The 19,208-nt window shown below is 42.3% G+C and overlaps 2 protein-coding genes across 4 annotated transcripts in view; one reads left to right on the forward strand and one right to left on the reverse strand.

The window, feature by feature from the left end:
* LOC147320559 (pecanex-like protein 3) overlaps positions 1-9,240 on the forward strand; it is a 32,404-nt gene extending 23,164 nt beyond the window's left edge. For all 3 annotated transcript variants that reach the window (XM_086308665.1, XM_086308664.1, XM_086308663.1), the window contains exons 28-36: positions 1,777-2,030; positions 2,294-2,524; positions 2,827-2,930; positions 3,035-3,182; positions 3,277-3,507; positions 3,618-3,892; positions 3,974-4,143; positions 4,266-4,672; positions 6,644-9,240. In XM_086308665.1, the coding sequence (XP_086164791.1) occupies positions 1,777-2,030; positions 2,294-2,524; positions 2,827-2,930; positions 3,035-3,182; positions 3,277-3,507; positions 3,618-3,892; positions 3,974-4,143; positions 4,266-4,672; positions 6,644-6,784 (1,961 nt within the window). In that variant the 3' untranslated portion in view covers positions 6,785-9,240. The remainder of the gene's footprint in view (positions 1-1,776; positions 2,031-2,293; positions 2,525-2,826; positions 2,931-3,034; positions 3,183-3,276; positions 3,508-3,617; positions 3,893-3,973; positions 4,144-4,265; positions 4,673-6,643) is intronic.
* Positions 9,241-11,733: 2,493 nt separating this feature from the next.
* Positions 11,734-18,482, reverse strand: LOC147320560 (immunoglobulin superfamily member 11). Its single transcript, XM_086308666.1, has 7 exons — positions 18,331-18,482; positions 17,352-17,512; positions 16,458-16,524; positions 16,240-16,371; positions 14,768-14,923; positions 12,166-12,288; positions 11,734-12,084 (listed from the first exon to the last, which is right to left on the reverse strand). The coding sequence occupies exons 1-7, from the start codon at positions 18,422-18,424 to the stop codon at positions 11,882-11,884; spliced, it is 936 nt and encodes a 311-aa protein (XP_086164792.1). The 5' UTR covers positions 18,425-18,482; the 3' UTR covers positions 11,734-11,881.
* Between the last annotated feature and the right edge of the window lie 726 nt (positions 18,483-19,208).

Below are 19,208 nucleotides of genomic sequence, written 5' to 3' on the forward strand. Positions count from 1 at the left end.
ATTTTTATTCTTAAAAGAGATCAGTTTCACATCTGTCGGTTTATTTTAAGGTCATTGAGGATTCAAAAAAAAAAAAAAGTTGTGCGTCAGCCTCTGAAGAGGTTGTCACTTGGCAAAGCGGGGCTTTATGATCTATAATGATACGACCTTAAAACCGATTATTTTTTTGGTTAAGTTTAATCTTTTTTTATTTTTTAGCTGAGTAAAATTATTCAAGGCCAAGCATTGAATGTGTGGGCAGTGAAGTGTTTCTACCTGTTCTTAATCATATCGTTCCTCTTGTTTCTCTCCTGCTGGAGTCTGTGACAGCTGCTAGAGCTGTAGGGTAAAAGATTATTAAATTTGACACTCTGACTTTGACAGTCATTTCACCAAGTTTCATTATAATGTCTCACTCTGTCACGACCAGTGAATGAGTGATTGGAGCTCTCTTTATGCACACAGCTTTTAAAGCGTTTAAAGAATATGATCACACTGTCACTGGATTCGTCGTATCTCAGAAATGCTTTGACCTATTGGAGACCTATTGGCATTTGGACACCACATCAAATAATTAGGTGGTGTTTAGCCTTAAATAAGCATAACATCTCTTATTGGTTATACCCCGTGTGACACATGTTAGCCTAATTTGGTGACTCTTAAAAACCTCACCAAGATTTTATTGATTTTAAAACTCATTAAAGTCAGTCCAAATTAGCTGAAGAGTCTCATGTGTTGACATGAAACCTATGTACAGCACCTCTTACCAGCGTAATTTTAGAAAACAAAAAAGGTCACCTTTTAACACAAGATACTTTTTCTGATTTTATCAAAGTTCATTTTCTGCAAGGGGTGGCAGTCTAAGCAGAGATATCAACATTTTCCTTTCCCCAGCGATCTCCTACAGCTCATCTGGGCAGAAACTGAGGCGTTTCCGAATTAATGGAGAGCTATAATCTCTCCAGGGTGTACTGGGTTTGCCCCAGGGCTGCCTCTCAGTAGGACATGCCCCAGAACACCTCATGTAGGAGGCATTCTAGTCAGATCCATCAAACTACCTCAAATGTGGAGGAGTTAGTGGCTCTTTTCTGAACTCTATCACCTTATCACTGTGGGAGAGAGCAGTCACCCTTCAGAGAAGCTAATTTCCACCACTTGTATCAATGATCTTGTTCTTTCAGTCACTACCCAGAGCTTGTGACCGTATGGGAGCTGGAGTAGCTAGAGATAATTGATACCTCTACCACAACAGACCAGTGCAGCATCCAGTACAGATACTGTGCCACTCTGTCAATCTCTTGCTCCGCTCCTCCTGACTCATGAATAAGACCCAGAGATACTTAAACTCCTCCACTTAGAGCAGCAACTCATCCCAGATGTGGAGGATCTCCTTCGTGTCATTGTACAGTCTTTACCTTAGAGTATAAAGCACCTTTAGATAACTGTTGTTCTGATTTGGCGCAGTATGAATAAAATTGAATTGAGTGAAGACACCCGTTGGACCTCAGACTTGGAGGTGCTAATTTTCCTCGCAGCTGCAAACTGCCTTAGCCCAAGCTGGAGGTCACAGGCTGACGAAGCCAAACAAACCAAGAACAAAGACGAGATCCTGAGGCCACTCAAGCCAAAACCGTCAGCCAATTACAACACACGCAGAAACTCTGTCCATAAAAGTTTTAAACACATTATGCAGATATATATTTTTTTGAAGTTGTGTTTTCCAGGCAGATTGTGTCAGTGTCATCTGTTGGAGCCCTTTAATAGAGCAGCTAATCCTTATGTTTCACATCTTTCCAGGTACCTACTGTCAGCAGAGGGAGGTAGAAGCAATCACAGAGGGGGTGGAGGAGGATGAAGGCTGCTGCTGCTGTGAACCAGGTCACCTGCCTCACATGTTGTCATTCAATGCTGCCTTTGGACAGCGCTGGCTGGCCTGGGAGGTGGCTGCTACAAAGTACGTGCTCGAAGGCTACAGCATCAGCGACAACAATGCCGCCTCCATGTTGCAAGTATTTGACCTTCGTAAGATCCTCATCACATACTACGTCAAGGTGAGCCAATGTTGAGGAGCTGTTTTTACTCTGTTCTCACATCATGCTTTTTGCGTTTTATTGCAGTTGGTTTTGTTTACTTTAGTTGACTCGAGGCTGTTTTACTTCTGTGATGAAGAGCAAGTCATAGAAATTTAGAAGCTAAGATATGAAGCTAAAATATGCACATACTTGTAATCCTTGATGTGGATTTAAAGCTGTCTACAAAAATGTTTTCCTAGCGTGACTAGTATTTTGGATTATGTATTTGTTGTGTCCAATAGAGCATCATCTACTATGTGAGTCGATCTTCTAAGCTGGAAGAGTGGCTGACCAATGAAACAATTCAGGAGGCTTTACGACCTTGTCTCGGATCAAACTACGTAGACAGTGACCCCACCTTCAACCTGAACATTGACGAGGACTATGATCACAGAGCGTCCGGCATCACCCCGTCCTCATTCTGCATGGTTTACCTGGACTGGATTCAGTACTGCAACAGCAGGCGCCAGACAGTAAGACTCCTCCACAACATTTAAACTATAACGTCACATGCGTGGGTTGCATTTGTAGTGCTTTTTCCCTTATGCTACACATATTTTGATCATAACGGATCAAGTATATCTTGCTTTCATGTGCACAAGAAGATGCTATTTGGTCGCATTTTTCTAAATGACATCTGTTGTCTTCCACTTTATGTCTGTCATTAGGATACTTTTTTCATCATTACAAACAAGTGAAATGTTTAATAACAGAAATACAGAAGGCATTAAATGTACAACATTGCACAATTTATTTGTGCTTCACTGTGTTTTAGCCGGTGACTTGCGAAAGAGATTCTCCACTTGTCAACCTCTGTTTTGGCCTCTGTATCCTGGGAAGAAGAGCCTTGGGCACGGCCTCACACAGCATGTCAGCAAGGTAAGTTCACCAGGCCGCACAACCATGTCTGTCACTGTTGCTGATGCCATGCATATATATGCTAAGAATATGGCAGATTTATTGTTGTTTTGTTTGTTTGACAGCTTGGAACCGTTTCTCTATGGCCTTCATGCACTCTTCAAGGGAGACTTCCGCATCACATCTCCTCGTGACGAGTGGGTGTTTGCGGATATGGACCTGCTGAATCGGGTCGTAGCACCAGGAGTGCGGATGTCACTCAAACTGCACCAGGTACCAGAGAAGAAAACTAGTGCTGGAGTGCCAATATTTACTCTTTTTTTTGATACTGAAGTGAGACTGTTTGTATAATCTGTGTTTCTTTCAGGATCACTTTACATCTCCAGATGAGTACGAGGATCCTATGGTCCTGTTTGACGCCATCACTGCCAATGAGGAAAAGATGTTGATATCACACGAGGGTGACCCCGTGTGGCGAAGCGCTATTCTAGCAAACATGCCTTCACTCCTAGCACTGCGCCACATCATGGATGACGGCAGTGACGAGTACAAGATCATCATGCTTAACAAGAGATTCCTCAGCTTCAGAGTTATCAAGGTCGCAGCTTGTTACGTTTAGCACTTCTTCTTTTTTTGTCTTGTTGTCTCTGACTCATCACATGCCTGGATTGTCAGATCCTCATCTCTCTTTTTTTCTGCCCTCCATAGGTGAACAGAGAGTGTGTGCGTGGGTTGTGGGCGGGGCAGCAGCAGGAGCTGGTTTTCCTGCGCAACCGTAACCCCGAACGAGGAAGCATTCAAAATGCCAAACAAGCGCTGAGGAATATGATTAACTCCTCGTGCGACCAGCCCATCGGCTACCCCATTTACGTGTCCCCCCTCACAACCTCTTATGCTGGGGAACACAGCCAGCTCCGCTCTGTGTGGGGAGGACCAGTCAGCCCACACAACATTTACACCTGGCTCATCAGCAGCTGGGACAGGTGCAAATTCTTTGCTTAAATAAATGTACACATGAGCTTTAAGAGAGAGTAAACATAACTGTAACATATGTCTCCCTGCAGGTTACAGAAAGGGTGCGGGGCTGGCTGCAACAGCGGGGGGAACATAGAAGACTCAGACTGTGGAGGCGGCTCCACCTCCATCTCCACCAACCCAGCTGTTCACACCACCCAGAGTACACCAGCCTCCAGCCTTCCACAGCCACACATCACCACTGTCCAGCCCTCGATGGGTAAGAACCGAAACAGAAATGGAGGTGTTTTTGTTAGCTTGTTATGGTCACATGAAGATGAAATGTATTGCAAGTATTTTATTTTTAGGAGTTAAAAGTGCTTTTTTTTTCTTACACTTCAGGCACAGACAACCCTGTTGGTCCAACCCAGAGCTGGCATCACCACCCTCAGCCTCTCCCATTAGCTCTGCTCAGCCAGTCAGAGGGCAGAATGGAGGCAGGACTTCTCTCATCCCTACAGCGTACATCCTCCATCCAGGGTCTCCTGGGCCAGCAGCTGTCCAGCTCCCAGCTCTCCTTCAGCAGCTCAGTGGCTCCTCCACCTCTGCCAGGCCCGGAGCGCTTCTGCCCAGCAAGTCTCCTGGAGAGCTCGGGGCACAGAACGGGCCAGCGGGCTGGCCTTGGCCCGGGCAGCGGACTACACTATGAGAGCCACTTTAGCAAGTGGAGTTTTTCAGGGAGGAAGGGCTTTAATGGACCAGCTTCAACGGAGGGGGAAGGAGCACCATTACAGACCATACGCACACAGGTAAGGAGACTGTCCATAGTTGTTCAGTTCTTTAAAAAGATCCAGAAATACAGATACTCACGCTCAGTCAGTACACTCTGATGCATAAATCACCTGACTCTTTCTCTATTAATCAAACAAATCCAGCAAATTCAATTTCAATTTCAATTTTATTTCTATAGCACATTTAAAAGTCACAGGTACAACAAAGTGCTTCACAGACGAGCCATACTTGCAGGTTTACAGCAAAAGAAAACAATCAACAACAAAAATACAGTTATAGGATGGTACTATTGCAACAAGCATGAACCGGGAAGAAATTAAGCTAAGTAGTTTGAAAGGCAAGCTTAAACAAATGGGTTTTTAACCGTGATTTGAAAGATTGAATAGTTTCCGACGCACGGACATCAACCGGCAGGCTGTTCCACAGTTTTGGTGCAGCAAAAGCAAAGGCACGATCCCCCTTCGTCTTTAGTCGAGACATTGGTTGCATTAGGAGCCCCTGATTAGAGGATCTGAGTGCCCTTGTAGGGATATATAAATTAAGAAGGTCAATCAAATAACTGGGTGCCAAGTTATTTAAGATTTTAAAAGTGTATAGAAGAATTTTAAAAACAATACGGTACTTGACAGGAAGCCAATGGAGGTTAGCTAGAATAGGAGTGATATGATCCTGTCTTCTAGTGCCGCTTAAAAGGCGTGCTGCGGCATTCTGGACTAATTGTAGGCGTTGGATGAGGGAGAGTTGGAGGCCTAAGTAAAGAGAATTACAATAGTCCAGTCTAGAGGTTATGAAAGCATGAATGAGCCTTTCAAGGTCCTTGTGTCGTAGGTAAGGCATTGCCTTCGAAATTTGGCGTAGTTGGTAGAAGCTGGTTTTTACCACTGCAGCCACTTGCTTATCTAATTTGAGGGAACTGTCCAGCACTACTCCCAGATTTCTGACAGTAGACGATAGATGGCTGGCATAAGAACCTAAGGTCCCCGATAGCTGTTTCAACGGCATATGGCTACCAAAGACGATAATTTCTGTTTTGTTTTCATTGAGGGTAAGCGAGTTATGAAATAGCCAGTCTCTGACATCACACAGGCAGTTAAGCAACGGCAATAGCGGGGATTGGAGATCCAAATCCAGAGGGAAGACTTGGATATCATCCGCATAGCAGTGGAAAGAGATATTGTGATTTCTGAAAATTTTTCTCAGGGGTAGCAGATAGATATAGCCCTCCTGTTGTTAGTAAATCCACTCAGACCATTCTGTTTTATCAGATCAGTGTTTTTTGTAGAGTTGCTTACAACTGAGTATTCGCAATATGCTAAAGTAAATAATCAGGCACATGGACAAAATGGAAAAGAGGAGCTTAAGAAGAATATGCTGTGTTTCTATGGTTACTGCTTCCTAGATTTGAGTCTTGCTTATGTTAACCCCCAAAAATTGTTCCTTAAAATATTTTAATGTCTCTTCAAACCCACTCAGGGCATTTTTTTAGAGTGTTTGGGGATATTTTAACAGACCAAATGTCTGAGGAGTTCTGAGACAACAGAACTGATAGATTGATCAGTAATGAAGTAAATCTTTAGTTATATTTCTGCCTACATGATGTCTTTACAGTAGACGGTAAGCAGACAGCAGACGATAGTCACACCTACTGAGATATTGCATTAAGCTCATTTGAACAGATGCACATATGCAGTGAGTGGCTTGTTGTTGTTCAGTAATTCAAACAGGAAGTGGTTTATAAATATGGCATGCTTTCTCAGATCATGATCCAGATTGCTCAGTGGGACGTCCTTTTTGTACCTGTGCCTGTGCGAATGACTTGATTTGCTTTTGTTTGGACCTCGATGATACAGATTTTGACAGCACGTTGAATCATTTTGTTTTGTTCAGCTGTGAATATGAAGCAGTGGGCTTTTCTTTGCCTGCCTTGTTGGTCGTGCTGTTGATAAACGCACTTAATCGTCTTCTTATTATCAATCTGTCTCTTTCAGCCTGCTCCTCCTGCATCCCTACAAGAGGCCGGTCTAACGCAAGATCCACTGGGAGCCACTCAGACGACAGATCCATCCCCGGACCCTCCCACTCCCAGAGAGGAATCCACAGAGCTGCCTTTACTTGATCACCTGCGCTGAGTCTGCACTATTGACAGTTTCTACAGTGAAAGCACACCGCAGTTGAATGTGGACCGGTCCAGTCCGGACTCATTCCAGCCTTTGGGACTCATTCCATGAACTGTTGTTGAACTAACTCAGCGCAGCCACAGTTTGGAAGTCCTCTGATGGCACTTTGAATCAAGCGTGGATCTGGGAATATACACATCACTCTTCTTGTTAGTCAAGAGAGAGCTAAACATAGCATGCTGAGCTGATGCACGTCAGACCATGAAATCATTTTAGCCAACCTGTTTATTCCAAAGTCAGCTTTCATCACAACTCGTAAGACCTGATGATGTACTCATTTTTAATTTTACATTTTTTTTCTTTTCCTGACTGAGCACTCGCTGTCTCTACAGCCAACCATTTGGTTGTAAAAGTAATGACAGGCCAGACAGGCCAGTGCAAATTATAAGGGATATTTTGCTTGAGGATTGTTTATTTTTCTATACTGGAGACTAGAGGACAATCTCTAACTTGACGTCTGCAGCAGCATTAGGTTTTTTTCTGTTTGTTTGGGGGGCCTCATAATAAATCCAGAAAAAGAAAAAGGACCAGTACATTGCTGTACGTGCAACTAAAGGACGCGTGGAGACCACAATAAGCCTTGTTTTTGTTTTCCCCCCACATGTAACCATCCTCGCCGGACAGTTGTGCATCAAACAATATTTCACATGACATATTGGCTAATTTCAGGAGCCTCCACTTCTTTTCCCCTGCACAAATACACATATTATATGAGGAAGAAGAAGAAAATAAAACAAGAAAACATTATTCTTGTACTCTGGCCCATTTTCCTGCAGAGGTGCCTGACTATATCAACAGTTCTGTCTTGGAGCAAGTTTCAGGGAACACCCCCACCCCCCCAAACAAAAAACAAACTCCCTTCCAGCCCAGCTGACATGTGGTGCTTTTACTGCTAGTTTACAGCGTATGTAGGCTTGGACATCGTGGAGTCCTGTATCTGACTAGCAACCTGGAGAACTTCAGACAGAGCTGGTTTCCATTAATCAGGATCAAACAGAGGACGAGTCAAATCTGTGAAAAATTGTGTTGATCACAAATTCACAAGCTGGGAGTGTAAGGAATTTTTTTTTTTTTTTAATCCTCTTTTTTTTTTTTTTTGCTTTGGTGAGTGGAATGTCTTCTATTTTTTGTTTTTTACTTGAATCTTCACGAATCCCTCGGTGTCAAATGTGCACTGAGTTTGTTTTCTTTGGATTACTGATCACTAATGTCCTCCCTGATCAGATCCAATCAGCTCATGGCTTTCTGAATAGCCGGGGTCCAGGCTGCTTTGTGAGGAGAGCTGTGTTTGCTAGGGATGCACTGATGTCTAAAATAACAGTTTGTCTGATACCCATATATATTTTTAGCTGCTTGTTTTTCTTTTGTTTTTTAAGTTACTTATCCTCCTTTTGCACCAGGGAAACAAAAGACGTCTTCATTATGAAACTATTTTAAGTCCTCCTCCTCCATCATGCTGTTGATGTGACACTACCGACAACCATTAGCCACTGGTTAACTGACCATGTGATTGGCTGATACATCAGTGTATCCCCAGTGTGCTCTTTGCCTGCAGTCTGGGCCTTTCTGTTACTATACTACTGCTTCTGCATCTCCTGCTACTACTACTATAATACCCACTACTACTGCTGTTTCTACAACAGTTAAATCCAGCGTTTTAGTTGGAAATAAACAAAAGCTGAATAAATACTGAAAGCAAAGGTGGAATATTTATTTGATAATGTCTTACAGATGTCTTTAACGGGGTTTGTCTATATGGTGTGTTGATATATTGAGTTGGAAATCTGCCTTCTGTCTACCCTCCCGCCCCCTCCCCTCAGTTTGTTTGGTGTCGTCACGTTTGCACCATCTCACCAACGGCTCTTTTTGGTTAATTTTTAAGTGTGGAACATAACTGGAAGTGTTCCTGAAATCGCTTTAAGTTTGTTTCTTTTCCCACGCCTTTATTTTTATTTTTTTTTACCACTGTGAAAAGCAGAAAACGGGAGAGTTTCATAAAACAAAAAATAAAAGAAAAACTTGCAGTTCTGTCAAAAAATTTTAGCCCCAGAAGTTTCCTTGGGTCCACTGGCTTTGTCCCCGACGGTTTCCGGCTCTTCGCACTGGGTGAAGAATTCTTAAACGACCTCGTGCCATAGCATGAATCGCCATATGCTGCTTTTTCCTCATAAATGATTTGTTTGGGTTTTGGGGGGTTTTTTTGTTTTTGTTTTTTTCCCCTTCCCTGCTGGAAAGTTGGATGGAGGCCAGTGTTCTCAGGGTGTATACTGGGAAAGGAACTGACTGCTTCTGCAGGAAGACTTACAATAGATGCTCCCCTTTAGTCCCTCTTTTTAAGAGATGTTCTGCATGCTGTTAAAGGCAATTTTTTTTTTCTGCGCAGTGTCCCCCCCCCCCCCCCCCCCCCCCCCCTTCCCCATCTAGCCATTTTAAGCTTTTTAGAAGATAAAGCTCAGCAGCCTCCTCCCCCCCCTCTCTTTCTTTTAATCTTTTGAGCAGCCCTTAGTTTTTTGGGGTTTTTTCTCCTTTTTTTTTCTCGAGTGGCTGTGAAGAAACAGGTAAAAGTGTGTCAGCTTCCATCTTAAACTGCATTAGAAACTCCCACAACTCAGGAAAAACAGAGACTTTTCTGATCAGTGCTGTTTTCTGTTTTTCTTTTTTCATTTATTTTACTTCTAAACGATGGGGAGCTCGACTTTTGTTCAGTTTTGCTTTTTTTTTGCCTTTTAGTTGGAGTCGGGGAAGCACAAGTTGACAGACAGATGTGAGTGTCCAAAAAAAGGGATTTCTTAATCTCTGACGTTCTGTACAGCATGTTTGTTATATAAATATATTTAAAATATAAATCTATTTTATTATTGGATTTTTTTTTTTGGGGGGGGGGGTCTTTTTACATCAAAGACACTATGCTGATGTTTAGGGGAGGGACTCTCGTGTTTACCTGTAGAAAGACACCTGAGTGGAGAGAGGCGCCCTCTCCACATCAAGATGTGCAGTTTGGGAAGAATTGGTTCGTACTTCTTTTGCACAAAAATGTATCATACACCATCCCACTTTGTTATAGTTTTGTTATTTTTAGTTACTTTTGGAGGGGCGGGGTCTTTTATTTAAGAACTTTAAGTCGATGTTAAATGTTCTGTACAGTTTCTTTTTTTTATGTGATTTTTTTTTCCCCCTCCTATTTAAATTAAAGGTTTTTGTCTTTGTTTGCAAATTAACTGCTGTGTGATTTTTATTTTCTGGCATTTGTCCTGTTGGTCTGTTTTTTGCTGTTGTTTTTGTCTGGAGGATTTTCAATCTTTGTCCTAGCAGCTTAAAGCCTTGTGCTACAGTAAAAACAGCACCACTGAGCGGGCACTCGGGTTTAATTAAACTGTACGCTCACCTGTCCACTTCATCGGGTAATCTGTTTAACTTCTCGTTAACACAAATGTCTCCAAGGAAAAATGGATTTGGTGTAAACAACATGATAGCATCATGTTCAGCATGGTGGTGGAGGGGTGTGGGGGATATTTTCTTGCACACTTGGTACCAATTAAGCATTGCTGCGGAGCGTGCTCATCCCTTTTTGACCACAGTGCTTCCAGCACTATGGCACTGTACTCAAACAGCTGCCACAGTCACCAGATCTCAATCCAGTGGCGCACCTTTGGCATGTGGTGAAACAGGAGATTCACATCGTGGATATGCAGCCAACAAATCTGCTGGAATTATGTGCTGATGTAATGTCACCATCAACCAAAATCTCTGAGGAATGTTTCCAGCACCTTCTGATTTGAGGCAGCACTGAAGGTAAAAGGATCCTAACCCAATACTAGTGAGGCATACCTAATAAAGTGGCCAGTGTGTGGCTGCTGAAAATATTCAAAAGCCAAAGAAATGCTCTAAAAGCAGTGTCACTGTCCTCTTACACTGAACAGTTCAACCTCGCGTCCAAGGAAAATGCTTGGTTTTCTCAAGAGATTTACAAGGAGGAGTTGGATTGAAAACCCAATGACATTTCCCACTGGCAACCTAAATTTATCGACTCTGATAATGTGCATAAATGTTCTCGCCTGATGCTTTCAGGGAAATGTAGGTATTTGTTTTATTGAGAAGTTAGATGATTCCACTCTTGTTCGCGAGGTCCATGTGAAGCAGAAGCCAGGTAAGAGCTTAGCTCAGAATTTAGTATTAGTATTTAGTATTTATTTATTTATTGTCATTGTCAAGAACAATGAAATTGCGTTTGGGGCTTCCATACAACCCAAAAAAAAGAAGAAAATAATAAATACCCCTTAAAACCCAAGTGTACATATTTAACCCAGTGTGACTCCAATGCAATAAGACAATCCTTAGCAATAATGTTCGTAGAAATTCAGACAAAGACCTGAGAAACATGACAAAATACAACAATGCAACCCATTCAATATTATTGTACTGTGAGATATGATATCAGATATGATAGTTATCTATTTAAGAAAGAGGGAGGGGGAAGAGAATAAAGATATGATGCACCAATGCAGACCAGTTCATTGCTATTAAGAAGTTGGATATGGTTATTGTCCGTGAGAGGGGGGCAGAGAGTTCAGGAGCCTCACAGCCTGTGGATACAGGCTGTTGGCCAGTCTGGATGTTCTGGCCTGTATAGACCTGTACCTTCTCCCTGAGGGCAGCAGATGGAAAAGGTGGCGCGCAGGGTGATGTTGGTCCCGCAGGATACTGTGCACCCTCCTCAGACAGCGAGTGGGGAAGATATTACTGATCTCTGGCAATTATGACCAAAAACAGGGAAAACTTACATGAAAGATGGTGACTTGACTTTGAGTGCAGTTTTTTGTCTTTGGTTAAAGCTGAGGGGATCATTGATGGTTACCTTTAAAAGCTGGTTTGGAGGAAATGAGCATAAATGAGACGCATTGCTATCACACCTTTCAGAACATTTATTCCACTTTTATTTCAAAGTTTCTGATGCTTTACAGCTGTGGAGTAACATTCAGGGAACACTGGTCTGGGCTGCAGACATCTTTTACATGGATACATTAAAAAGTCCCAAAAGTCTTTGAGAAATCAAACAAAAGAGCGTTTCATCAGGGACGGCGTGTACCGTATCTCGTTATAAAACTCATCCTTGTCTCCTCTCCCCTTCCTCAACCTCCCATCCTGCCCTGTGTGATGGAGCCACAGAACGAGCACCAGCAAAGCCAGCAACAGCAGGCACATAGACAAGGTCAGCAGCACACCCTGCAGTACACCAGAGGGACTGTCTGGGGCTGGGCAGAAATACAAGAACGTTTTATCACAGGGCATAAAAACTCTGGCAGAGGGTTATGGGTGAACAAAGAGGATCTTACTGCTGTAGATGGATAAGTTGATGTAGCAGTTCTCTGTTCCCAGGGTGTTAGTGGCGGAACATCGGTACAGGCCGGAGGCCTGAGAGGACACGTTGATAATTTGAACAGAGCCTGATAGTTCACCTTAGAGAGAGGAAGACGAGTATGACGGTGAGTGCGCTGTCTTACAAATCTCATGCTTAATATATATTAAACTTCCAGCATTATATAATGGCTAAAAAATTAGAAAGGAACACTTTTTAATCAGAATATAGCGTTAAGGCAGTTAAACTTTCTGGGATATAGATGTGGTGAGTTAAGTATCAGAGGGGGTTGTTAATCGGTTTCAGCTGCTTTGCTGTTAATGACAATAACAACAGGGGCATTGAAGGCCAACAATAAGACAACCACCAAGACAGGAATGGTTTTACATGGTGGAGGACTCTGCCATTTTTGTCCTTCTCATTTTTTCTGACTGTTTTCAGTAGTGGTTGGTGGTGTCAGACAAGCTGGGGTGAGTATTAGGAAATACTCACCCCTAGGGTCAGGGCCAACTGCTCCAGGATAACACATAACTATGTGCCATTGACAGAAGGTTTGCTGTGTCTCCCAGCACAGTCTCAAGAGCATGGAGGAGACAGGCAGTTACTCTAGGAGAGCAGGACAGGGCCGTAGAAGGTCCTTAAACCATCAGCAGTACCAGGATCTGATCATCTAGGCAACGGCACCCTGACCCATTAGATATCAGGATGAAATCCTTGGATTGTCAGACTCTACGCTGGTGCAGTGGGTCCTGGGTTCCTTGTGGTGTTTGACAATAACCCGACTTCACGTGGTGAGAAAATGCAGACAGTTTCTGGAGAATTAAGGTATTGATATCATTGACTGGCTCCAATAGAACACCTCTGGGACTTTATGTTTCAGTCCATCCGACACTGCCAGGGTGCAGTTCAGACAGTCCAGAGCTCAGTGATGCCCTGGTCCAGATCTGGGAGGAGATCCCTTTGAATTTGTCTTTGAATTTAGTCTTCTGTAGGTTAATAATTTTCATTTCCATCAAACAAGGTGGCATCCTTTCTTCTGTTACCCGGTCCACATCAATATAGATATCCGGCATGATTTTTTCCCCCCAATGAGATCAGTTGTGTTTCTAGGTATTCCTTTAATTATTTTTAAGTGGAGTATTAAGCTTATTTCCAGGAATATGTATTTTTAAGCTTGAACTCTTTGCATTATTCATGTTTCAAAACAATCCTTATTGATCCTATAAATGGCTTTATTTCATCCACCATCTGAAGAGGACAAACTGAGCTTCCCTCTCTTTGAGGATCTCCGCACTACTTCAAAGAAACCTTCTCCTGATTGGGTGCCCATCAGAAGCAAAATATCTGACAAGCTGGTGGGTTGGGGCCACTATACCGAGTACCTGTGGCTGCGAGGTAGTCATATTTATCATATCCTCCTAAGAGTAGAAAAAACTGTCAAAAAACAATAATTTAGAGCATTTAGGATCACCTGCACATGTGTGAACGCTAATATCTAAAGCGTGTGTCATGTATGAGTATTTAACCTGAGAGAAAATAAGCAAGAACACATCAGTGCTCTTTTTAAAGAGCATTTGACTACTTTATGTTATTAAATTCACTTTAATTCGGTTTATATAACACCTGTTTACAACAAAAGTTATCTCAAGGAAGTTTACATTTAAAGAAAAAACCCTACAGTATTGGGGAGAGAAGCCCAGCAGTCTAATGGGTAAGAAGAGCTCCCTATTAATAGGAAGAGACCTCCAGCAGAACCAGGCTCAGGGAGGAGAAGCCATCTGCTCCAACCAGTGAGGGAGTGAGTGAAAGTGAGCATTTGGAAACCACCAGACAGCAAACAGGACAAAACACAAAGCAGGAGTTAATGATATGCATTAGTGGGAGAATAACCTTCATGATGATGACATTTCTTTCCACTCAAGTGTTTATATAGAAAAGCTTTTTTTCTTTTTAAATCAAAGATCTTTGATAAAAGCTCTTTTGTACCACATCTGGTAAAACTCGTGTTTTAGCCACAGGTCTCATGCTGAGTGACATAATTATTTCTGTGGGGAAAAACTGAAATAAAAAGCTTATCCCATACACTGGAGACTAAAGTTAAAGTTATATTTGCTAATGATGCTCCAATTCAGTCCATCCTTTCTTTAAATAGTCGATTTTGTTTTTCTAAGAAGTGCAATACTAAATTTCTCTTCCATTTAAACAGTCCTAAATACACTTTCATTTTAAAACACTTATGACTTTAATACGCCTTCCTTTTTTTTCTATAGCAGACCCATGTGTGCGTGTTTTTGCCTTAAGTGAAAAAGCCACCAAGTGGTTAAATACTTTTTAATAGGCACTAAATCTGCTTGTCATAGCCGGAAGCCTTATTGCACTATAATGGAGTCAATTATAATATCCATCATATTTCACTTGCACTATTAAATTCAAACATTTATTGTGCATCATTTTAGGGTCATTTAGTTGACTCTTTTTGGACTTTAAGATCTAAATAACGATCTGCACACAAGATTATTTTGATTCAGCTCAAGGGGTGCTTTAAGTTTAATACATATCCGTGTGTGTGTGTAACTGACTCTCCATGTTGATGGGAAGGGAGATTTCATCTGGATTCAGTTTATCCCAGCGGATCTCTGGAGTGGGGATGCCCTCTGCCACCAAGCAGGACAGCCTGACACTTCCTCCCATATTGATGTCTCCATCCCACTGGCACACAGGCAGCGAAGGCGGCACTATAGATGACCCACAGATGAATTTCTTAAAAGATGTGATACAAACCGAGACGACACACATTTGAACTTTTAAGCCGGTGGCTTTTAGAAGCAAAGCTGAAAGATGGTCTGTAAAAATTTAACTATCTGGTAAACCGCTGACTCAATAACATTTAAACTCTCTTGTATAAATGGATTTATCAATGTATGCCTCTGGGATAGCATTCCAAATTTCACATTATCTGTGCTTTTTATCTGTATTACAGCTAAAGTTAATGGTGTGTATTTTGGGGGGTTGTGGTCAACTGTGTTGTCATATCAACATGTGACAACACAGTTTAAAATAGTCTTGTTTTATTGTTACAACAAGTAATGTTGCTGTAACAACAGAACATGCTCGTGCTTCATTATGCTCTGCCTGGCTCTGCTCTGCAGAAGCTTATTTCTGCCACTGAAAAAAAAATGTTGCTATTTATAGGTCAGAATTTCAGGTTATTGTCTCAAAGGTTTGAGTTATCTTAAAAATTTGACTTAGAAGTTTGAGCAAATTAAGGCTCATAACTCAAAAATTTGAGATGAGCTGAAATTTTGACTTCCAAGAACAAAAGTGCTTCTAAGCATATGCTTCACCTCTATTCAGATTATGCGTCCTTTGTCCCAAAAGCATGGGAACTGCTGGATTTACTTTAGACAAACCTTTTATCACATTACACTCACGTTATAGCAGCTCTCCCAAATCAGTTTTAACCTTCAGGGATTGTGCGATTCTCTGTCAAAATTATGAGATCTGATAAGGTTTCAAAATATTTTTCCTTTATTGGATGCACTCTGCTTCAACCAAAGCACTGAACAACATTATGTCTTTATCAGCCGATTCACACCAGAGACAAACTCGGTTTATCAACTAAGATAGCAGAATTCACCCTAAGAGCTGTGTGAATGTGTGTTGCCAAATATTATAGAAATCTTCCCAGCAGGTTGTTCATTGGAGGAAAAGTCACAGAGCCACCAAAGTCATTAGGAAACCTCCCCTCGGCCGCATGATTGTATCTAGAAAATTGTGTGAGTCTGAACTAAAAAACAGACTCACCAGCAGCACCACGATTGCTGTCGGCAGGGCTACAAATGTTTTAATTAACCTAACCTGTTTGGCTCCTCGGTATTTGCTTTACAAATAAATCCACAGCAGTTTTGGCAGATTTGGTTTGGAAAACAACAAATATCATAGTCAGAATCACAGAGAAAAAAAAAAGACAAATGGATCACCAATTCCTGCTTTGGTAAATGGTCATAATGTGCGAGTGCTTCTGCCAGCTGCTCAACTCTCAATAACTTACCCAGAACACTGAGCACCAGCTCTCCGATGCCGGGATCTGTAATCTCCGGTGGGTTGTTAACCATGCAGCGGTAAATACCAGCATCTGAGACCCGTGTGTTGTTTAGCATGATATCTGCACTCAAAGGAAGACCTGCACAAGGAGCACATGAAATAATGTTTTTGTCTGTCTTCAGTATCAAGTTTCATCTATGAAAAGAGGATCATCTTACATTTTACCTGTGAAACCCACCCTGCCAATGAGGGAGGGGTCTTCAATCACCTGCCCGTGATCGTACACAATCACCTGGAAATCAATTAAAACAAGGATGTCAAAGTCCATTTACATTGTGGGCCACAAACACTTTGATCTTAAGTGTAAAGATGTTTAGCTACACGTTTAATCCTGGGGATATATAAGAAAATAACTGCAGTTTTAATGGTACGCCTCAGTTTTTCTACCCAATAAAGAAATGCTGCTGCAGTAAGTGAAAAAAAAAAATCAGTCAGATCGATGTTTTAGGTTTAAATTGTAGAAAATGGGCAGAAAAAGTTCTGGAAGCTCATTTCACAGTTTGTCCTGTAACAATGAAACAAAGTTTTTGTTAATTCACAGAAAATGTCCTTTTTTAAAATTTGGATTTGGTGTGTGTGTGTGGTGCAGTATGAATGGTCACTGGGAAGACCTTTGCCAGAAGGAAAAGCTGTAAAACTTATTCCCTGTTTCACATTTTCCAAAGCCGTCCAGGGGGCCAGATACTTCTGGCCCCTGTGCCTTACGTTTGAAATAAACTGATTTAAAACAAACGTTACTCGAACACAACAGGATATGTAGAGAATATAAATGGACTGGAACTTATATAGCACCTTTCTACCTGAACACTCAAAAGGCTTTATACAACATGCCTCATTCTCAAGTGCTTTCTATGTGACGCACTACAGGGTTGTTCTTTGTGTGTGAAGACATTTCTCTTCAGTATCTTGCCCACGGATACTTTGGCATGCAGACGGGAGCAGCCAGGGAACCTAACCGCCAAGCCTCTAATTAGCAGATCGCCTGCTCCACCCCATGAGCTACAGCCATGCTAAAATATGCAATTGCAAGGCATCACCCTGACAGATGTATTGCCACACCTGTATCGGGGCCTCTGGACTGGAGAAGGGAGTCAGCGTCCAGATGATGTTGAGTCTGGAGAGGTGGTTGGAGGCGGAGGTGTAGAAGGAGCAGGGCAGGACGACAAAATCCCCTCGAGCCACCTCCAGACTGGATTCTCTCATGGTTACCCTGAGCGCAGCTAGGAGGGGGGAAAAGATTCAAATGAGACGAGCATTACCTATGACATCACACAGGTATTTCTTCTTGTTTTATCGTCACCCATCTGCTGTTTTTCTGCTGACGTGCAGACAGCACCAGGCCTCACTCTCCCCTTCATTACTGCAATAATGAACCTCCTCCCTCCTCCTCTCTGCCATCCCCGGGCCCTTTTGTGTGCGTGGGAATTGAGCGAGCACAGTCGTCGTTAATTAAACTTGACAGCTCTGAGGTTGAGCCAGATCCGTCACAGGACGAGAAGAACAACAGGCCACTTCACTAGGATGTGTTTGGTCATTTCTCTTGTTGTTTTTACGTAGATCACAAGTTCTGAAAATGCTGGCCTCAAGAGAGACTTTCATTAAGACTCAAAATGTCAAACATACTGTATTGTATTAATATTAAAAGGTCACGCTTTAGAGGCAGTTGATTAATAACGGCACTAACATGAATAAAGCCCCTGTAGCTCGTACTAAATAAATATCATCTCATTTGATGAATTTGTGCATGTGTATACAGCGAACAGTCCACGCATGCATCAAGAGGTCGCCCACAGTCTTACATTTCTGTCTGGAAAAGCTTAAATGCTTCTTTCTAAATACTCATAAGGTTTTAGGTTATTCATGTCACGTCTCCTTTTACACTAGAGAAGGAACCTTCTGCCTTAGCAATATCCGTGCAAAGAATCACAGAGTCGCAGCAAACATTCGTGAAACTTTGCAAATCCTTCAAACACTCGAAGCTGCTGCAGTGTACTAAAGCAGCAATAATTCAATCTTTTCTTAAGACAGGCCTACTCACTGTTCTCCTGAGCGGTGAAACACACACACAAGGTCCAGAACATCCATCTCCCTGTAGCACCCATAGCTGTTAGGGAAGACAGAGAGGCAGTCATCTCATCCCTACGGTCTCCAAGCTGGTGGCCCAAAAAACCCAGGCATGCATGATTAATGTATCGAGTGCTGCGATCAACCCCTCCCTGTTATTTTCACTCTCTGTCTCTGTCCCGTTGTCAGCTGGGAGAATTTTCTCTAATTAGGTTGTCAGGTAAGCGAGTGCACAAGGAATTTTTCTGCTCCTATTAGCTGTTCCTACAGTGGTACCTACAGCGTGAGCTTGTAGTCTAATTAGTTAGTGTAGCGTGACGAAAACTGCAGCTGCAGAAGCTACAACGTGCATGTATTCAGCAAGAGGTAAGCAACATGGTGCGGCCATGGGAGTGTCAAACCTTCATGGTTGTTTTCCAAATTCAGGAGCATCTTATGTTTCATCTTTGCAGAGGTGAAACAATCTGTGCACCAGGTATAGTAAACTAACTGAACATATTCTTAAAATGGATTCATTTGTCAGCAAATAATGCTCATTTATGTTCATAATCCATACAGCTTCTTCCATCTATGCAATCCGGGGTCTCTGAGGGGGCCGGAGCTGATTTCAGTCAAAATACAGAGACCTGTCCAGGGTGAACCCATCCTGGTCAAGTTAGAATCACCAACTGACCTAAACGCACGCATGTATTTGGTATGTGGGAGGAGGCCGGAGTACCTGAGAGTTTCTGGAGATAACCCACACAGACATGAGACCACAGAAAGGCCCGAGCCTGGATTCAAACAAACAACCGAAGAGCTTCAGACTTTTGGGTGTTGTCTCAAATAAGCTTTTGGGCATTTTTTTTTTAC

The sequence above is a fragment of the Aulonocara sp. 'chitande type north' Nkhata Bay genome, linkage group LG10, assembly GCF_057382095.1.
Source record: "Aulonocara sp. 'chitande type north' Nkhata Bay isolate Kocher_YH1m ecotype deep benthic linkage group LG10, A_spYH_male_GT1.1, whole genome shotgun sequence".
Classification (NCBI taxonomy): Eukaryota; Metazoa; Chordata; class Actinopteri; order Cichliformes; family Cichlidae; genus Aulonocara; species Aulonocara sp. 'chitande type north' Nkhata Bay.